The sequence below is a fragment of the Dendrobates tinctorius genome, unplaced genomic scaffold, assembly GCF_039654945.1.
Source record: "Dendrobates tinctorius isolate UK_male_01 unplaced genomic scaffold, ASM3965494v1 ptg000386l, whole genome shotgun sequence".
In the NCBI taxonomy this organism is placed as follows: Eukaryota; Metazoa; Chordata; class Amphibia; order Anura; family Dendrobatidae; genus Dendrobates; species Dendrobates tinctorius.
This window is the reverse complement of record NW_027362052.1, coordinates 1,767,145-1,786,918: the sequence shown is the minus strand read 5'-3', so window position 1 is coordinate 1,786,918 and position 19,774 is coordinate 1,767,145. Positions and strand designations below refer to the sequence as shown.

Genomic DNA, 19,774 nt, shown 5'->3' with positions numbered 1-19,774 from the left:
CCAACCAGACATCCAAAGACATCTGCACGTGTCGCCAGCATCAGAACTCAGCTCCAACTGACTGGAATTTGCTAACGAATACCTATAGACTAGGGTCTGTGACCTTATGAAATGGGTGGTCTGGAGAGGTCCAACCTCCCTCTCTACAAGTTAAGATTTGGCTACTAAACTTAGAGTAGCTATATCTAAACGAGAAACACCCGTACCAACAAACATAGGGCATCATTGTTTGTGATTTACCGAATAGAATCCGAAGACACCAAGCATGCCATACTTAAGACACTCCGTTTGGGAGCAATCCATATCTCAGGTTCTGGAGAGGTTATAACTGTGAAAATTAGGAATTAGTAAGCTGGCCTCGTGCGCTTCACAGAAATGTGGGTTTTAAATCTCTACTGCGTATGGTTTTCGCTATATTAATTGTTTTAATACTTCCCATAGCTGCATTCAAACCTCGTGGTTTTAGAACAAAGGGACATCCTTTCCCCTTAGCTGTGCAGAGAGGAGGGGAGAAGAATTCTACACTGAGGCTTGGAGAGGAAATGGACGGTTTCATGTTACCAGCAAGCACAGAGCTGATAAGGAGGGGGTATGCTGCTGTGTGACAAGGCGATTTTCTGGAAAGAATTGAAGATTCTAGAAAGTTCTACCTTATAGACATTTTACATTTTGTGTACATATTTGATGTCTCAACTTTATAGCAACTTTTATCTATGTAATTACTGCCCACATTTTGGGAATAAATTATAAAAAATCTATTAGCTCTGTCTCCATGCTCTAAGAAACGAACTATGCGCCTTTTTAGATAATCGCTACGAATTTGGGGTTTGTCACGGACCCTCTCAATTAACTTTGTGATTAAGTAAAGCGTGGCTGGTGGCAGCGTGGTGTGTGTGGTTGGTTAGGCTAGCTGGCAGTACAGATGGGTCTTACATGCTGAATGAAGGGCTGCAGCCACAGCATTGATAATTGCCTTACTGCAGTAGTCTAAGTATCTGTACACAACAAGCAGCCCATCCGGCGACTACTTATCCTAGGTGCAGTTCCCTGACTGACCTGAGGGTAAGGGGGGGTGCCGGAGAGCTGCGAGTTCCAAAGTGGAACTGAGAAAGTGGGATATACACTCACTGGCCACTTTATTAGGTACACCATGCTAGTAACGGGTTGGACCCCCTTTTGCCTTCAGAACTGCCTCAATTCTTCGTGGCAGAGATTCAACAAGGTGCTGGAAGCATTCCTCAGAGATTTTGGACCATATTGACATGATGGCATCACACAGTTGGCGCAGATTTGTCGGCTGCACATCCCTGATGCGAATCTCCCGTTCCACCACATCCCAAAGATGCTCTATTGGATTGAGATCTGGTGACTGAGAAGGCCATTTGAGTACAGTAAACTCATTGTCATGTTCAAGAAACCAATCTGAGATGACTCGAGCTTTATGACATGGCGCATTATCCTGCTGAAAGTAGCCATCAGATGTTGGGTACATTGTGGTCATAAAGGGATGGACATGGTCAGCAACAATACTCAGGTAGGCTGTGGCGTTGCAACGATGCTCAATTGGTACCAAGGGGCCCAAAGAGTGCCAAGAAAAAATTCCCCACACCATGACACCACCACCACCAGCCTGAACCGTTGATACAAGGCAGGATGGATCCATGCTTTCATGTTGTTTACGCCAAATTCTGACCCTACCATCCGAATGTCGCAGCAGAAATCGAGACTCTTCAGACCAGGCAACGTTTTTCCAATCTTCTACTGTCCAATTTCGATGAGCTTGTGCAAATTGTAGCCTCAGTTTCCTGTTCTTAGCTGAGAGGAGTGGTACCCGGTGTGGTCTTCTGCTGCTGTTGCCCATCTGCCTCAAAGTTCGACGCACTGTGCGTTCAGAGATGCTCTTCTGCCTACCTTGGTTGTAACGGGTGGCAATTTGAGTCACTGTTGCCTTTCTATCAGCTCGAACCAGTCTGCCCATTCTCCTCTGACCTCTGGCATCAACATGGCATTTCCGGCCACAGAACTGCCGCTCACTGGATTTTTTTTCTTTTTCGGACCATTCTCTGTAAACCCTAGAGATGGTTGTGCGTGAAAATCCCAGTAGATCAGCAGTTTCTGAAATTCTCAGACCAGCCCTTCTGGCACCAACAATCATGCCACGTTCAAAGGCACTCAAATCACCTTTCTTCCCCATACTGATGCTCGGTTTGAACTGCAGGAGATTGTCTTGACCATGTCTACATGCCTAAATGCACTGAGTTGCCGCCATGTGATTGGCTGATTAGAAATTAAGTCTTAACACACAGTTGGACAGGTGTACCTAATAAAGTGGCCAGTGAGTGTATATAAATCCCTGCAGTTCTTGGAAGGTGGTTAGCAGTGGTGGGGCATCCAAAATACCCCCCTGCGGTAAATTGTTAGAGCGAGATTAGCTTGCTGTATATTTTGGTCACATGGTGTCAGTGGTGGGATAACTAAGATAAGCCCCCACTGTGCCTGTGATAGCCGTGCTCCGGCAGTGCGTCGCGTCCCTCCGTCCGCTGACAAACCCGTGTCAGTGGTGGGATTGTGACATATTGGTGGCACAGACTGCGCTGTCCGTCACAATTTGGTGTCAGCAGTCTGCTGTTCTTCACATGACTGATGTAGGGAGATCGTTCTGCTGGTTGTGACTGATGTAGGGAGATCATTCTGCTGGTTGTGTCTGACGTAGGGAGAACGTTCTGCTGGTTGTGTCTGATGTAGTGAGATTGTTCTGCTGGTTGTGTCTGATGTAGTGAGATCGTTCTGCTGGTGGTGACTGATGTAGGGAGATCGTTGTTGTGACTGATGTAGGGAGATCATTCTGCTGGTGGTGACGGATGTAGGGAGATCGTTCTGCAGGTGGTGACTGATGTAGGGAGATCGTTCTGCAGGTGGTGACTGATGTAGGGAGATCGTTCTGCTGGTTGTGACTGATGTAGGGAGATCGTTCTGCTGATTGTGTCTGATGTAGGGAGATCGTTCTGCTGGTTGTGACAGATGTAGGGAGATCGTTGTTGTGACTGATGTAGGGAGATCGTTCTGCTGGTGGTGACTGATGTAGGGAGATCGTTCTGCTGATTGTGTCTGATGTAGGGAGATCGTTCTGCTGGTTGTGACAGATGTAGGGAGATCGTTCTGGTTGTGACGGATGTAGGGAGATCGTTCTGGTTGTGACTGATGTAGGGAGATCGTTCTGCTGGTGGTGACGGATGTAGGGAGATCGTTCTGGTTGTGACGGATGTAGGGAGATCGTTCTGGTTGTGACGGATGTAGGGAGATTGTTCTTCTGGTTGTGACTGATGTAGGGAGATTGTTCTGCTGGTTGTGACGGATGTAGGGAGAATCGTTCTTCTGGTTGTGACGGATGTAGGGAGATCGTTCTGCTGGTGGTGACGGATGTAGGGAGATTGTTCTTCTGGTTGTGACTGATGTAGGGAGATCGTTCTTCTGGTTGTGACTGATGTAGGGAGATCGTTCTTCTGGTTGTGACTGATGTAGGGAGATCGTTCTTCTGGTTGTGACTGATGTAGGGAGATTGTTCTGGTTGTGACGGATGTAGGGAGATTGTTCTTGTTGTGACTGATGTAGGGATTGTTCTGCTGGTTGTGACGGATGTAGGGAGAATCGTTCTTCTGGTTGTGACGGATGTAGGGAGATTGTTCTGCTGGTTGTGACGGATGTAGGGAGAATCGTTCTTCTGGTTGTGACGGATGTAGGGAGAATCGTTCTTCTGGTTGTGACGGATGTAGGGAGATTGTTCTTCTGGTTGTGACTGATGTAGGGAGATCGTTCTTCTGGTTGTGACTGATGTAGTGAGATTGTTCTTCTGGTTGTGACTGATGTAGGGAGATCGTTCTTCTGGTTGTGACTGATGTAGGGAGATTGTTCTGCTGGTTGTGTCTGATGTAGTGAGATCGTTCTGGTTGTGATGGCTGTAGGGAGATCGTTCTGCTGGTGGTGACTGATGTAGGGAGATCGTTCTGCAGGTGGTGACTGATGTAGGGAGATCGTTCTGCAGGTGGTGACTGATGTAGGGAGATCGTTCTGCAGGTGGTGACTGATGTAGGGAGATCGTTCTGCTGATTGTGTCTGATGTAGGGAGATCGTTCTGCTGGTTGTGACAGATGTAGGGAGATCGTTGTTGTGACTGATGTAGGGAGATTGTTCTTTTGGTTGTGACTGATGTAGGGAGATTGTTCTGCTGGTGGTGATGGATGTAGGGATATCGTTCTTCTGGTTGTGTCTGATGTAGGGAGATCGTTATTGTTGTGACTGATGTAGGGAGATGTTCTTCTGGTTGTGACTGGTGTAGGGAGATCGTTCTGCTGGTTGTGACTGATGTAGGGAGATCGTTCTGCTGGTTGTGACGGATGTAGGGAGATCGTTCTTCTGGTTGTGACGGATGTCGGGAGATCGTTCTTCTGGTTGTGACGGATGTAGGGAGATCGTTCTTCTGGTTGTGACGGATGTCGGGAGATCGTTTTGCTGGTTGTGTCTGATGTAGGAAGATCATTCTGCTGGTTGTGAATGAGCTCAGGAATTCCTCATTTTATCAGTTGGAAACACAGCAAGTACATGGCGTTTTAGTTTCGTGTTCATTGTTCTAAACTTACATTTTCGATTGGAACATATCGATACTGCTGTAGATAAACACATCATTGCTGCTTTGCTTCTGTAAATCAGTTATGATTCCAGAATTTAGAGGGACTTTTTTCATTTCTGAAGATGTTGAGGAGTGCAATGGTTCTTTTGTTATCAGGAGAAAAAAAAATGCTTCGATATCCTACAGCTGACAATATCTCGACAGTTGAATTCAACAGCACAGGAGACAAGGGGGGCCGTGTTGTAATTTTTCAGCGGGAGCAGGAGAGCAAGAACCAACCTCACAGAAGAGGCGAGTATAATGTTTACAGCACTTTCCAGAGCCACGAGCCAGAATTCGATTACTTGAAAAGTTTAGAGATAGAAGAGAAAATAAACAAGATAAGATGGCTTCCTCAGCAGAATGCCGCTTATTTTCTGCTATCTACTAACGACAAAACAGTAAAGCCATGGAAAGTCGGTGAACGAGACAAGAGAGTTATAGCCTGAAGGATGAAGAAGGAAGGATACGTGACCCATGCACAATAACCTCATTACGAGTCCCGGTATTAAGGCCCACAGATCTGATGGTGGAGGCTACCACGAGAAGTGCTTTCCAATGCATACACATCACATTAACTCAATATCTGTGAACAGCGATTACGAAACGTACATGTCAGCAGACGACCTACGAATCAATCTGTGGAACCTGGAGATAACAGACCGAAGTTTTAATATTGTGGACATTAAACCAACATGGAAGAGCTTGTTGAAGTCATTACAGTCGCTGAGTTCCATCCACATCATTGCAATACTTTTGTATACAGCAGCAGCAAAGGGGCGATACGACTGTGTGACAAGCATTCAAAGTTATTCGAAGAGCCAGAAGATCCCAGCAACTGGTTGTGACTGATGTAGGGAGATTGTTCTGCTGGTGGTGACTGATGTAGGGAGATCGTTCTGGTTGTGACTGATGTAGGGAGATTGTTCTTCTGGTTGTGACTGATGTAGGGAGATCGTTCTGGTTGTGACTGATGTAGGGAGATCGTTCTGGTTGTGACTGATGTAGGGAGATCGTTCTGCTGGTTGTGACTGATGTAGGGAGATTGTTCTGCTGGTGGTGACTGATGTAGGGAGATTGTTCTTCTGGTTGTGACTGATGTAGGGAGATCGTTCTGGTTGTGACTGATGTAGGGAGATCGTTCTGCTGGTTGTGACTGATGTAGGGAGATTGTTCTTCTGGTTGTGACTGATGTAGGGAGATCGTTCTGGTTGTGACTGATGTAGGGAGATCGTTCTGGTTGTGACTGATGTAGGGAGATTGTTCTGCTGGTGGTGACTGATGTAGGGAGATTGTTCTGCTGGTGGTGACTGATGTAGGGAGATCGTTCTGCTGGTTGTGACTGATGTAGGGAGATCGTTCTGCTGGTGGTGACTGATGTAGGGAGATCGTTCTGCTGGTGGTGACGGATGTAGGGAGATTGTTCTTCTGGTTGTGACTGATGTAGGGAGATCGTTCTGCTGGTTGTGACTGATGTAGGGAGATCGTTCTGCTGGTGGTGACGGATGTAGGGAGATCGTTCTGCTGGTGGTGACGGATGTAGGGAGATTGTTCTTCTGGTTGTGACTGATGTAGGGAGATCGTTCTGGTTGTGACTGATGTAGGGAGATCGTTCTGCTGGTTGTGACTGATGTAGGGAGATCGTTCTGCTGGTTGTGACTGATGTAGGGAGATCGTTCTGGTTGTGACTGATGTAGGGAGATTGTTCTGCTGGTGGTGACTGATGTAGGGAGATTGTTCTGCTGGTGGTGACTGATGTAGGGAGATCGTTCTGCTGGTTGTGACTGATGTAGGGAGATCGTTCTGCTGGTGGTGACGGATGTAGGGAGATCGTTCTGGTTGTGCCTGATGTAGGGAGATTGTTCTTCTGGTTGTGACTGATGTAGGGAGATTGTTCTGCTGGTGGTGACTGATGTAGGGAGATCGTTCTGCTGGTTGTGACTGATGTAGGGAGATCGTTCTGGTTGTGACTGATGTAGGGAGATTGTTCTTCTGGTTGTGACTGATGTAGGGAGATTGTTCTGCTGGTGGTGACTGATGTAGGGAGATCGTTCTGCTGGTTGTGACTGATGTAGGGAGATCGTTCTGCTGGTGGTGACGGATGTAGGGAGATCGTTCTGCTGGTGGTGATGGATGTAGGATTGTTCTGCTGGTTGTGACTGATGTAGGGAGATCGTTCTGCTGGTTGTGACTGATGTAGGGAGATCGTTCTGGTTGTGACTGATGTAGGGAGATCGTTCTGCTGGTTGTGACTGATGTAGGGAGATCGTTCTGCTGGTTGTGACTGATGTAGGGAGATCGTTCTGCTGGTGGTGACGGATGTAGGGAGATCGTTCTGCTGGTTGTGACTGATGTAGGGAGATCGTTCTGCTGGTGGTGACGGATGTAGGGAGATCGTTCTGCTGGTGGTGATGGATGTAGGATTGTTCTGCTGGTTGTGACTGATGTAGGGAGATCGTTCTGCTGGTGGTGACGGATGTAGGGAGATCGTTCTGCTGGTTGTGACTGATGTAGGGAGATCGTTCTGCTGGTGGTGACGGATGTAGGGAGATCGTTCTGCTGGTGGTGATGGATGTAGGATTGTTCTGCTGGTTGTGACGGATGTAGGGAGATCGTTCTGCTGGTGGTGATGGATGTAGGATTGTTCTGCTGGTTGTGACTGATGTAGGGAGATCGTTCTGCTGGTTTTCGCTGTGACATTGGTAGATTTTTGTCCTGGCTGTGACACTGACATAGGTAAATTTTTCATTCTCTTGGCTGTGACTATAACACATAGGGGGGGCATCGTTTTCTTGGGTGTGATGTATAAAGATAACTCTAGATGGGACAGTGATTCTGGGGATGGGTTTTTATTTGACCTATAGAGAGCATTCCCTTGTGATGTATGGTGACACTTCTGCTCAGGATAAGTTTTGAGAATTACATGTTGGGATAGTTTTCAATGCTGTGTGGGACAGACTGATCCAGATAGTGTGATATTGGAGTGCTAAAAGCCGAGCTCCTTTTGAAGGGAGAGTTCTTTGTTCTGACGTCCGAGACTCCCTGGATAAAAAAGGAAGATAACGAGGAATCACCACCAAAACCAACGAGGGTCACGTAATAATGTAGGACTTACAGTGATTCTGTGAACATTCTCCATCCAGAAGGTCTTGGCCTGTTCCATTCGGTAATCATATTCCTGTCAAGCATAAAATACAATAATCAATTACATACACAAGCCCAATCCGCCAGCCATGATGATCGTGAGGATCCACTAATCACATCTGACCAGTTTGCAATGCTAATTACCTTACTGGGAGTGGGAGTCTTTGGTAAGAAACCCTCCACCTGGTAGTCTCTATAATATGAAGATTCTGTGACATTCGTCTCCTCCGATGGCGACCTCTGTTCTTCAAGGATGTCTTGACTGAAACCAGAAAATAAAAGCATCAAATCTTCATTCTGTGGTCAGTACACGTCTCTCCGCTCTCGGGTGGGTACAGTACACGTCTCTCCGCTCTCGGGTGGGTACAGTACACGTCTCTCCGCTCTCGGGTGGGTACAGTACACGTCTCTCCGCTCTCGGGTGGGTACAGTACACGTCTCTCCGCTCTCGGGTGGGTACAGTACACGTCTCTCCACTCTCGGGTGGGTACAGTACACGTCTCTCCACTCTCGGGTGGGTACAGTACACTTCTATCCACTCTCGGGTGGGTACAGTACACGTCTCTCCACTCTCGGGTGGGTACAGTACACGTCTATCCGCTCTTGGGTTGGTACAGTACACGTCTCTCCGCTCTCGGGTTGGTACAGTACACGTCTCTCCACTCTCAGGAGGGTACAGTACACGTCTCTCGCTCTCGGGTGGGTACAGTACACGTCTCTCCGCTCTCAGGAGGGTACAGTACACGTCTCTCCGCTCTCGGGTGGGTACAGTACACGTCTCTCCACTCTCAGGAGGGTACAGTACACGTCTCTCGCTCTCGGGTGGGTACAGTACACGTCTCTCCACTCTCGGGTGGGTACAGTACACTTCTATCCACTCTCGGGTGGGTACAGTACACGTCTCTCCACTCTCGGGTGGGTACAGTACACGTCTATCCGCTCTTGGGTTGGTACAGTACACGTCTCTCCGCTCTCGGGTTGGTACAGTACACGTCTCTCCACTCTCAGGAGGGTACAGTACACGTCTCTCGCTCTCGGGTGGGTACAGTACACGTCTCTCCGCTCTCAGGAGGGTACAGTACACGTCTCTCCGCTCTCGGGTGGGTACAGTACACGTCTCTCCACTCTCAGGAGGGTACAGTACACGTCTCTCCACTCTCGGGTGGGTACAGTACACGTCTATCCGCTCTTGGGTTGGTACAGTACACGTCTCTCCGCTCTCGGGTTGGTACAGTACACGTCTCTCCACTCTCAGGAGGGTACAGTACACGTCTCTCGCTCTCGGGTGGGTACAGTACACGTCTCTCCGCTCTCAGGAGGGTACAGTACACGTCTCTCCGCTCTCGGGTGGGTACAGTACACGTCTCTCCGCTCTCAGGTGGGTACAGTACACTCGCACATCTCCTCTCTCTCAGGTGGACACAGTGCACTCGCACATCTCCTCTCTCAGGTGGACGCAGTACACTCGCACATCTCCTCTCTCAGGTGGACGCAGTACACTCGCACATCTCCCTTTGGTGGGTACAGTACACTCGCACACCTCCTCTCTCTCAGGTGGACACAGTGCACTCGCACATCTCCTCTCTCAGGTGGACACAGTACACTTGCACATCTCCTCTCTCAGGTGGACACAGTGCACTCGCACATCTCCTCTCTCAGGTGGACACAGTACACTCGCACATCTCCTCTCTCAGGTGGACACAGTACACTCGCACATCTCCTCTCTCAGGTGGACACAGTACACTTGCACATCTCCCTTTGGTGGGTACAGTACACTCGCACGCCTCCTCTCTCTCAGGTGGACACAGTACACTCGCACATCTCTCTGTCTCAGGTGGGTACTGTACACTCGCACATCTCCCTTTTGGTGGGTACAGTACACGTCTCTCTGCTCTCAGGTGGGTACAGTGCACTCGCACATCTCTCTCTCTCAGGTGGACACAGTACACTCGCACACCTCCTCTCTCTCAGGCGGACACAGTACACTCGCACATCTCCTCTCCGCTCTCAGGTGGGTACAGTGCACTCGCACATCTCCCTTTGGTGGGTACAGTACACTCGCACACCTCCTCTCTGTCTCAGGTGGACACAGTACACTCGCATATCTCCCTTTGGTGGGTACAGTACACTCGCACCTCTCCTCTTGTCAGGAAAATATGAGTAATTCCTAAATAAACAAAGTACCCATCCAGGGCTGTCTGTTGCCTTTTCTTGGTTTGTGAATGACAAGCTTCACAAACAATCCCCCTCTCTCTGGCTGTCTGAAATACTATCCACCTACCCCCTCCATCCCCTGCTTTTTCAGCTGTTGGTCACTTTTATGGCTTCTGACCAGTTAAATGCGTTTTTTTTGTTCCCAGCCACATGGTCCTTTGTCTGTTCAAACTCAAATTGAATGACACACAATAATCCTAGAGACAGGAAACATATTTTCAGAACCGGTAGAATTTAGGCTACACACCGCAACATTTTCGACTTCTAGGGTCATCAGAAACCGGAAAACCAGTGTCTGCCCCTCTGTGACACGCAGACGTGTCATGTTTGGTCTCAAACAAAAGATGATTTCGTAAGAGAAAATAGGATACCGCTGGCGTCACTCTGTGAGCCCCCCAGCCAGAGTTATGGCAAGTAGAAGTTTTAATAACTTTTTTAAAAAAAAGGGGCGTACATCCTGCAACTCAGCCCCCAAGTGAGGTCAGTGAGAGAAAAGCATAAAGTTCACACGCTCAGACCTGGGGAAGACCGCTACCATCCATACTGGGGACTGAATCTTTGTCTGTGGGAATTCCCTCCCCTTTATCAACACGTCATACCCGTGACTGAGATAGAGAAAGTCTCTTATTTTAACCCCTTTTATTTGTAACTGTCTGTACATACTGTATTTTGTCTCTTTTTTTGTAATATCTTTTGTATTTTTTCTGCGAACACTGCCTATCTTTTTCTGGAGTAAACTTATAAATTTACTAGTTTTGTTCTTTTGGCTCTATGATCGAACCGACATGTCCTCCATGCCAGATTACGCTACCTGGTTGGTTCCTGACCCGATATAGCCTTTAGTATCAAACGAACTGGTGGCAGCAAAGCGTCCTGGTGGTATTGGGGAACCCTGGCAGTGACGGATGGGTTTATAGGTGTATTCCCTGCCTGCGACTGGTGGTACACACCGCCCTCACTGCAGAGTGCCCAATAACCAGTACGCGACAAGGCAGCCTTTCCGGCGACTACTTATCCTAGGTGCAGTAACCTGACTGACATGAGGGTAAAGGGGCACCAGAGAGCTGCAAGTTCCAAACCGCAACTGAAAGTGTAAACATGAGTTGTGATACAGGAAAGATGTATATCCTTGTACCGTGTTAGCCAGTAGATAGAAAAATATTCAGGATTGAGAGTCCTCAGTGGTTGATACCTTTTAATGGCTAACTGAAAAGATGGTGACACATTGCAGCTTTCGAGACTCCTCCGTCTCTTCTTCAGGCTAGACTAATACAAAATCTGAAGTCACATATTTATGCACAATACAGCCTAGAAAAAATGCAATAGATAAGACAAGTGACGTGAAGCAGAACTATCAATATGGGAGAGGGAGAAACATAAATATAAACATTGGACCAGTTCATAGATAAGGAGTCTGGATGTTTTATGGTCCTCTGATTGGGGTCTAGTTCTGTGTTGTGATGCCCCCACAAGGTTTTAAAAGGAAATTCCTTAATTGATGTAAAAAGACATAAATCCATGCGACACATTCATTCCAGCACTGAGAGTGTCAAAGGTCGTCATAAATTTATACTCCCAAACTCGTCTCTCTCTCTGAGAATTGAAGTTACCTTTCAATACCAGTAATTTCATATCCACACTGCTGTGATCAGGGATACAGAAATGTTTGGCCACAGGTAGATCCATTCTTTTTTCTCTTATTGTGTGACGATGAGCATTCATCCTTGTTCTAAGCTTTTGCCCTGTCTCCCCCACATACAGACCCCCAGTTGGACATTTAGTACAAATAATTAAGTACACCACATTAGATGTAATGCAGGTGAGAGTACCTGGGATCTTGTAGTCCTGATGTGAGTTGGGGATCTTTATCTTGTCCGTGGTCATTATAACTGGACAGGTTTTACATTTTTTCTGGTTACAAGGAAAGGTCCCTGCAGCTGTTGGGGAGGACAGGGGGCTTCTGACAATGATGCTTCTTAGATTTGGGGGCTGCCTAAAGCACAGCAGTGGGGGGTCTGGAAAAATGGATTTTAATTGGGCATCTTTTTGTAGTAAAGGTTGTAATTTCCGTGCAGCTCCCCTTACCACCTCCAGATTTGGGTTGTAGGTGACCACTAGAGGCACCCGGTTATTTTCTTCTTTAGCTTTGTAATGTAGCAGGTGATTCCTTGACATTCTGGGGGCTCTTGTAATTTGGATTTCAATTGTTCTTGGATGGTAACCCTGATTCAAAAAGGTCTTTTTGAGGCGACCAAGGTGTTTGTCTCTATCCATGGGGTTGGAACATATACGATTGTATCTGATGGCTTGGCTGTAGACAATAGGTCTTTATGTGTTTTGGATGGAAACTGTCCCATTTAAGGTATGTTGGACGGTCGATTGGCTTCTGATACAGGGATGTCTCTATTTCATTGTTTTTTAGCTTAATGATGGTGTCCAAAAAATTAATCTCAGTACTGGAGTAGTTGAGTGTTAAATTGATGGTGGGATGAAATTGATTAAACTGTTCGTGGAACGTCTTTAGCTGTTGCTCAGACTCCGTCCAAATGATTAAAATATCATCAATGAAGCGGTAGTAGGCCAGGGGCCTGATGGGGCAAGAGGACAAAAAGTTGCTTTCAAGCTTGGCCATGAAAAGATTTGCGTACTGTGGAGCCATTTTACTTCCCATAGCTGTGCCAGTCTCCTGTAGATAGATCCTGTTGTCAAATTCAAAGTAATTGTGGGTGAGGATGAATTTTATAAGTTTCACCACAGCATCAGCATCAGTCCCTGTGTTTTCCATGAAGAATTTGCAGGCATTTAAGCCATCTTGGTGCGGGATATTAGAGTACAAAGATTCCACATCCATGGTGGCCACGATGGTTCCTTCTGGTAGAGGACCTATTGCTGCTAGTTTATACAATAGGTCAGTTGTGTCCTGAATGTAGCTGGATGTATCCTTCACCAGTGGTTTAAGAATACCCTCTACCCATCCAGATACCTGCTCAGTGAGGGTGCCCACACATGAAATAATTGGTCTTCCTGGATCTCCAGATTTGTGGATTTTGGGAAGCATGTAGAATGTCCCTATTCTTGGAGTCTCTGGTATCAGGTCATCGCCAGCTCTTATGGACTGGTGAGGCAGACAAGAAACCAACTTGTTTAGTTCCCTGTAATAGTCCTGTGTAGGATCCGACTCCAATTTTCTATAGTAGCGTGTGTCATAACGCTATATACATAACAACATAAGTTGTGGGGATTTATATATCACCCGACCATATATATAATATATAAATTCCTGACAACTGGGGGGCAAACTCCCCCCCAAAATCCTGACACCTCTCTTTCAGGTGGGTACTGTACACATGCACATCTCCTCTCTCTGGTGGGTACAGTACACTCACACATCTCCTCTCTGGTGTGTACAGTACACTCACACCTCTCCTCTCTCGGGGTACAGTACACTCGCATCTCTCCTCTCTCGGGATACAGTACAATCACACCTCTCCTCTCTCGGGGTACAGTACACTCGCACCTCTCCTCTCTCGGGGTACAGTACAATCACACATCTCTCTCTGGTGGGTACCAGTAAACTAGCACATCTCCTCTCTGGTGGGTACAGTACACTCGCACCTCTCCTCTCTGGTGGGTACAGTACACTCACACCTCTCCTCTCTTGGGTGGGTACAGGACACTCACACCTCTCCTCTCTCAGGTGGGTACAGTACACTCACACCTCTCCTCTCTCGGGTGGGTACAGTACACTCACACCTCTCCTCTCTCAGGTGGGTACAGTACACTCACACCTCTACTCTCTGGTGGGTACAATACACTCACACATCTCCTCTCTCGGGGTTCAATACACTCGCACCTCTCCTCTCTCGGGGTACAGTACAATCACACATCTCTCAGGTGGGTACGGTACACTCGCACCTCTCCTCTCTTGGGTGGGTACAGTACACTCGCACCTCTCCTCTCTTGGGTGGGTACAGTACACTCGCACCTCTCCTCTCTTGGGTGGGTACAGTACACTCGCACCTCTCCTCTCTCTGGTGGGTACAGTACACTCGCACCTCTCCTCTCAGGTGGGTACGGTACACTCACACATTTCCTCTGGTGGGTACAGTACACTCGCACCTCTCATGGGTGGGTACAGTACACTCGCACCTCTCCTCTCTGGTGGGTACAGTACACTCGCACCTCTCCTCTCTGGTGGGTACAGTACACTCACACCTCTCCTCTCTTGGGTGGGTACAGTACACTCATAGTAACATAGTTTTGAAGGCTGAAGGAAGACCTTATGTCCATCTATTTTTAGTGTGGTCTGACGAGTGATTTGTACAGAGGGAGAATTATGTTTTCATCTCGTGTCCCCAGACCTCTTCTAATGCATCCCATGACCCTATTTGCTTTGGTGGCAGCTGCCTGACACTGGGCACTCCAATTTAGCTTCTTATTGACTAAGATGCCTAAGTCTTTTTCCATGTCTGATTTCCCCAGCAGTTTCCCATTTAGTCAGTAATTGTAGCCTCTGTTTCTCCTTCCCATGTGCATAACCTTACACTTATCTGTGTTAAACCTCATTTGCCATTTTTCAGCCCAATTCTCCAATTTACTCAAATCTGTCTGTAGTTGCAAACTGTCCTCCTTTGTGGTAACTACCTTACATAGTTTTGTATCATCTGCAAATACTGATATTTTACTGTGTAAGCCATCCACTAGATCATTAATAAATATATTACATAGTAGGGGGCCCAATACAGACCCCTGTGGTCCCCCACTAGTAACCCTGGCCCAATCTGAGGATGCCCCATTAATAACCACTCTTTGCTTTCTATCACTAAGCCAGCTACCTACCATCTACACACATTTTCTCCTAGCCCAAGCTTTCTCCTCTTACTTACCAATCTTTTATGTGGGACAGTGTCACATGCTTTAGAGAAGTGGAGATAAATGACATCCAATGATTCTCCTTGGTCCATTTGAGAGCTGACATCCTCATAGAAGCTGATCAGGTTAGTCTGACAGGAGCGATCCTTCATAAATCCATGTTGATATGGAGTTAAACATTTATTAACATTGAGATATTCCATAATGGTATCCCTTAGAAACCCTTCAAAAATGTTACCCACAACAGATGTTAAGCTTACCGGCCTATAGTTTCCAGGTTCCCTTTTACACCCCTTTTTGAATATTGGTACCACATTTCCTTGCCGCCAATCAAAAGGAACAGACCCTGTTTCTATAGAGTCTTTAAATATAAGGAATAGAGGCCTGTCTATCACATTACTTAACTCCCTTAATACCCGAGGGTGAATTCCATCAGGGCCTGGTGATTTGTCAGTTTTAATCTTACTAAGGCGGTTCTGCGCTTCTTCCTGGGTTAGGCCGGTAATACTTAATGGGGAGTTTACATTATCACTCTGCATTTCCCCTGGCAAATCCTTTTCCTGTGTGAACACTGTGGAGAAAAAAGTATTTAAAACATTTGCTTTTCCCACATCGCTCTCTATGATTTCACCCTCATTGTTCTTTAAAGGGCCGGCACCATCAATTTTAATCTTTTTACTGTTTATATAATTAAAGAATAGTTTGGGGTTTGTTTTACTTTCCTTAGCAATGAGTCTCTCAGTTTCCACTTTTGCTAAATGTACTCGTACTTCTGTTATTCTATCTGTTGCTTAACATTAAGTCCAGAAGGGCCGTCCCTCTAGTTGGGCCCTGCACAAGTGGTGACAGAGAATTATCCTTGGTCACTGACAGAAATTGGTTTCCTTTCTGAGATCCGCAGGTTTCGGTTTCCCAGTCTGTCGGGGTAGTTGAAGTCCCCCATAATAATCACCTCATTGGGATTTGCTGCTTTGTCTCTTTGTCTCAATAATACATTCTCAGTGGTTTCTGTTATATTTGGTGGCTTATAACAAACCCCTATGAGGATTTTATTACTTTTCCCTCCTTGTATCTCCACCCATAGAGGCTCCACCTCTTCATTTCCCTCTTGTATATCTTCTCTTAGTGTGGGCTTTATATATAGACAGACTCCACCTCTTTCCTTTTTTTACGATCCCTCCTAAACAAATCATATCCTTGCAGGTTAGCTGCCCAGTCCTAGCTGTCGTCTAACCATGTCTCAGTTATTCCTACTATGTCGTATTTTTCCTCATACATTACCAACTCCAGATCTTCAGTCTTATTGGTCAGGCTCCTTGCGTTGGTCAGCATGCAGGAAAGAGGTTTTGCTTCCTTTTTCTTAGCTTCCTTCTGAGTACCCTGTCTTGGGTCCTCTTTACCACATCTAGTATCCTTGATTAGTTTGTCCTTCTGCTGCATGTTCTTGTCGGCTGTTTTTCCTCCCATCCCCTCTTCTTCTAGTTTAAAGCCCTTCTGATGAGTGTGGCAAGTCTTCTGGTGAATGTGTGTTTCCCAGGTTTTGTGAGGTGTATCCCATCTCTTGCGAGACGTCCATCGTAGAGGTAATTCACGCCATGGTCCAAGAATCCAAATCCTTGCTGCCTGCACCACCGTCGTAGCCAGTTGTTCACCTCTAGTATCCTATTCCATCTTCTGATGCCATGGCTATCGACTGGGAGGATTGATGAGAAAACAACCCGTACGTCCCGTTCCTTTATTTTCTTCCCCAGAATTTCAAAGTCTTCGCAGATAGTTGGTAGGTCATTTCTTGCCGTGTCGTTTATGCCTACGTGTATCAGTAGGAAAGGGTAGTCGTCCTTGGATTTGAGGATAGTTGGTATCCTGTTGGCCACATCCTTGATTTTTGCTCCTGGGAGGCAGCATACTTCTCGTGCGGTTATGTCCGGCCTGCAGATAGTTGCCTCCGTGCCTTTTTAGTAGTGAGTCGCCCACAACTACCACGCTTCTTTTCTTTCCGGACGCACTGCTTGTTGCTCGTGAGTGTTTTTGAGTGTCATTTGTTTCCGACAGAGTAACTTTTGTTGATAGTGTGTCTTCTCTTGTAGATACGGTATCATCCTGAGCTGTGCCATTTTCGTTCTCCAGCATGAGGGCTTCATATTGGTTGCTAAGCTGTGTGGGTGGTGATGACCACTTGATCCGTTTGCTTCTTTTCGTCACATGGCTCCACTTTTCAGCCTCTGTATGTGCTCTGAAGCTTTTCTCACTTTCCAAATCCTGAATGGTTGCTTCTGCTTCATCCAAGAAGTCCTCATGTTCTCTAACACTAGAAGTCCCAGAGAGGGGTCATTTAACATTTCTACCTTTGGAACCCAGAGACGGGTCGAATGACCTGAAGGATTTTATCTAACATCCTATAATCACCGTCTTTTGTTCTGTAATTAAGGCCACTACTGTCGCACCACAGGAGGTTGTTGTTTTCCATTGAGTTTAGCCTTTTAGTTTCTAGTTAGTTCTATTCAGTTTATTGTATTTGATAATATAAAGACTATACATATTGTATTTAGTTTAGTTTTATTTGAGCAAAAAAGCACTGAAACAATGAATCATTTTTTTATATTTTAAATAGAGAATTAGAAACTTTAGAGCAAGGTACAGCTGTGAGTGATGGCCAGAAGCATTTGTGTCTAAGTCAGGAGGACTGAAATGTCAGTGTGAAAAATATACATAAGAACAACTGTTATTTGTCTCCATGCTTTTTATTTTTGATATAAAAATAATAAAAAAAATACAAGGAATAAAACCATTCCACACATATTTACAACAGGCTGCAGTGGGGGCTGCATGTGTGTGTGTGAGTGGCATGTCCTTCTTGTGTGACTAGCATTTCAGCACTCACCGAGCAGTCTGTCTGCACTGTCGGAACATACCTGGCACTGCCTGGGTATGTCCCTGGTACATTTGCCACACGTGTATTTGTGAGTGGTTTAGTGGTGAGCCTTCTCTGCATTTTGTTTCTTGTGAACAAAATAGGTGAAGCGGTCACCTATTTATCCCCCACAGCACAAAAGGCTGCATGCAAATTTGCTAAGGTGTTAGCAACCTTATGCATATCCCCCACACAACAATGCAGCTGGGGGGTGGGCAGACACACTCAGGAGCAGCTTACATTCTTTTTCTCTTTTACAAGACCTTTGTTGAGGTGGATCAACACAATTAATTTGTTTTGTTTTTTTGTCTGTCATTTTTAACCCACTTCTTTCACATCTTTTTTAAAAGAAAAACATAACTAAATTCTTTTAGAAAAACTTAAAAAATTGAAACAGATTGTATGTTTAGCAAACTATATGTACATTTGGCAAAATGACCTGGATAATGCAGCACAACATCACGGATCAGCAGCAAAAGGTCACATCTCTCCCAAAACACTTAATGTGTGCTTCAAAACAAAATGTGTAGTTTATACAAATTGTCAGTTCCATCAAAATGCAAAGTCTCTTGACCTGTGTTTCACACAGTGTTTTGAGGATGAATTCAGCTCTACTCCCCCCTGCAGATTCCTCAGACAATGGCCACATTTACAAATGAAAGGATGCTAATTGGAGCCATCAGAGTAGTCAGTTCGGACTAAGGGTCATTTGACCCTCTTTCGGGACTTCAGGGGGAGCTCAAAATTTCTGGGACTTCTAGTGTTAATTACCTTCAATGTTGCTATTCTTTCTTCCAGTCCCTGCTGTCATGGTCCAGTCCGGAGTTTATTTTCTGCTGTCTTCACTCTGGACTGGTCATGCGAGAGTTAATCTCCTCAGCCTCGTTCTGGAGCTAGCTGGGCTATTTCAGTCCGTCACAGCCTGCTGACCAGTGTTAGTGATAGCTCAAGCTTCCAGTTTAGAGCCTCTGACCCTTGTACCTTGGTGATCCTCCTGCCTTTGACTGATATTCACGTGTATGACCCGGACTGATTTCTGACCCCGTCTCTTGGTATTCGTCTCTGCTGTTACGTTCCCTCTCTGGCATCTGACCTCCTGGCTTGTACCCCGACCACGTATTTCGTCTCACGTTTTGGACCCCGTGCTCATGTTCTGGCTTTCTGACTCTCGGCTTGGTATTTTGACTACGTGTATTGCTGCTGCTTCTGGTACGTCTGCTCCTGCTAGTTTCTGACTCGGTTCGTCTGACTATTCTCTCTCGTTACCTGTGGCACCTGTGCTGTTGCTCAGGTTGCTGCTCTTAGTGCATAACCTCTCTTCCCTCACCAGCTCCCCCTGGTGGAGGTTTCACTACATTATCACGAACCCATACATTTAAATGGGATTTTGCACTTTTTTTTCTTTGGTCATGGATCTGCTGCATAACTTGGCAGATCAAGTGTCCAGTTTGACGCAGATGGAGCAGGACTTTTCTGTGAATTATCAGTCCCTTGTCATGTCTCAGACCCACTTACAGAAAGAACTGAGACTATTAAGACCATGCAGGGAAACACCTCTCATATTGTTTTTCCTCCAGGTGACTCTGTAGATGTTATTTTGCACTCTCCTGAACCCTCAGTTAAACTTCCTGACACATTTTCTGGCGACAGAGATAAATTTCACCTATTCAAGGAGAGTTGTAAATTATGGTTTTCTCTTAAGCCCCCATTACACACTGCGATATCGCTAGCAATATCTCTGTAAAGTCACCGATTTTGTGACGTTATAGTGATATTGCTAGCGATATCGCTACATGTGATACTTACCTCCGACCGGCTCCCCCCGCTGGTTATCGCTGATCGTGCGAGAAGCTGCTGGATCATTTCTCGTCGGCCGCTTTCTGCGGCGCTTCCTGCTGTGACGACGAGCGACGCGTGGAGCCGGGCGGGAGGACGCAGGATCGCCGCGTCTGACAGGTAAGTAGTGA

At 46.4% G+C, this 19,774-nt stretch overlaps 1 protein-coding gene and 1 pseudogene across 2 annotated transcripts in view; one reads left to right on the top strand and one right to left on the bottom strand.

Annotated features, from left to right (window-relative positions):
* The first annotated feature begins 4,709 nt into the window (after window positions 1–4,709).
* Window positions 4,710–5,514, top strand: LOC141076073 (serine/threonine-protein phosphatase 2A 55 kDa regulatory subunit B beta isoform-like; annotated as a pseudogene).
* A 1,985-nt stretch (window positions 5,515–7,499) lies between these two features.
* LOC141076080 (sperm-associated antigen 8-like) overlaps window positions 7,500–19,774 on the bottom strand; it is a 63,194-nt gene continuing 50,919 nt past the window's right edge. For both annotated transcript variants that reach the window (XM_073563326.1, XM_073563327.1), the window contains exons 5-7: window positions 7,955–8,072; window positions 7,782–7,844; window positions 7,500–7,708 (exon numbers count right to left, since the gene is read on the bottom strand). In XM_073563326.1, coding sequence (XP_073419427.1) covers window positions 7,586–7,708; window positions 7,782–7,844; window positions 7,955–8,072 — 304 coding nt within the window. In that variant the 3' untranslated portion in view covers window positions 7,500–7,585. The remainder of the gene's footprint in view (window positions 7,709–7,781; window positions 7,845–7,954; window positions 8,073–19,774) is intronic.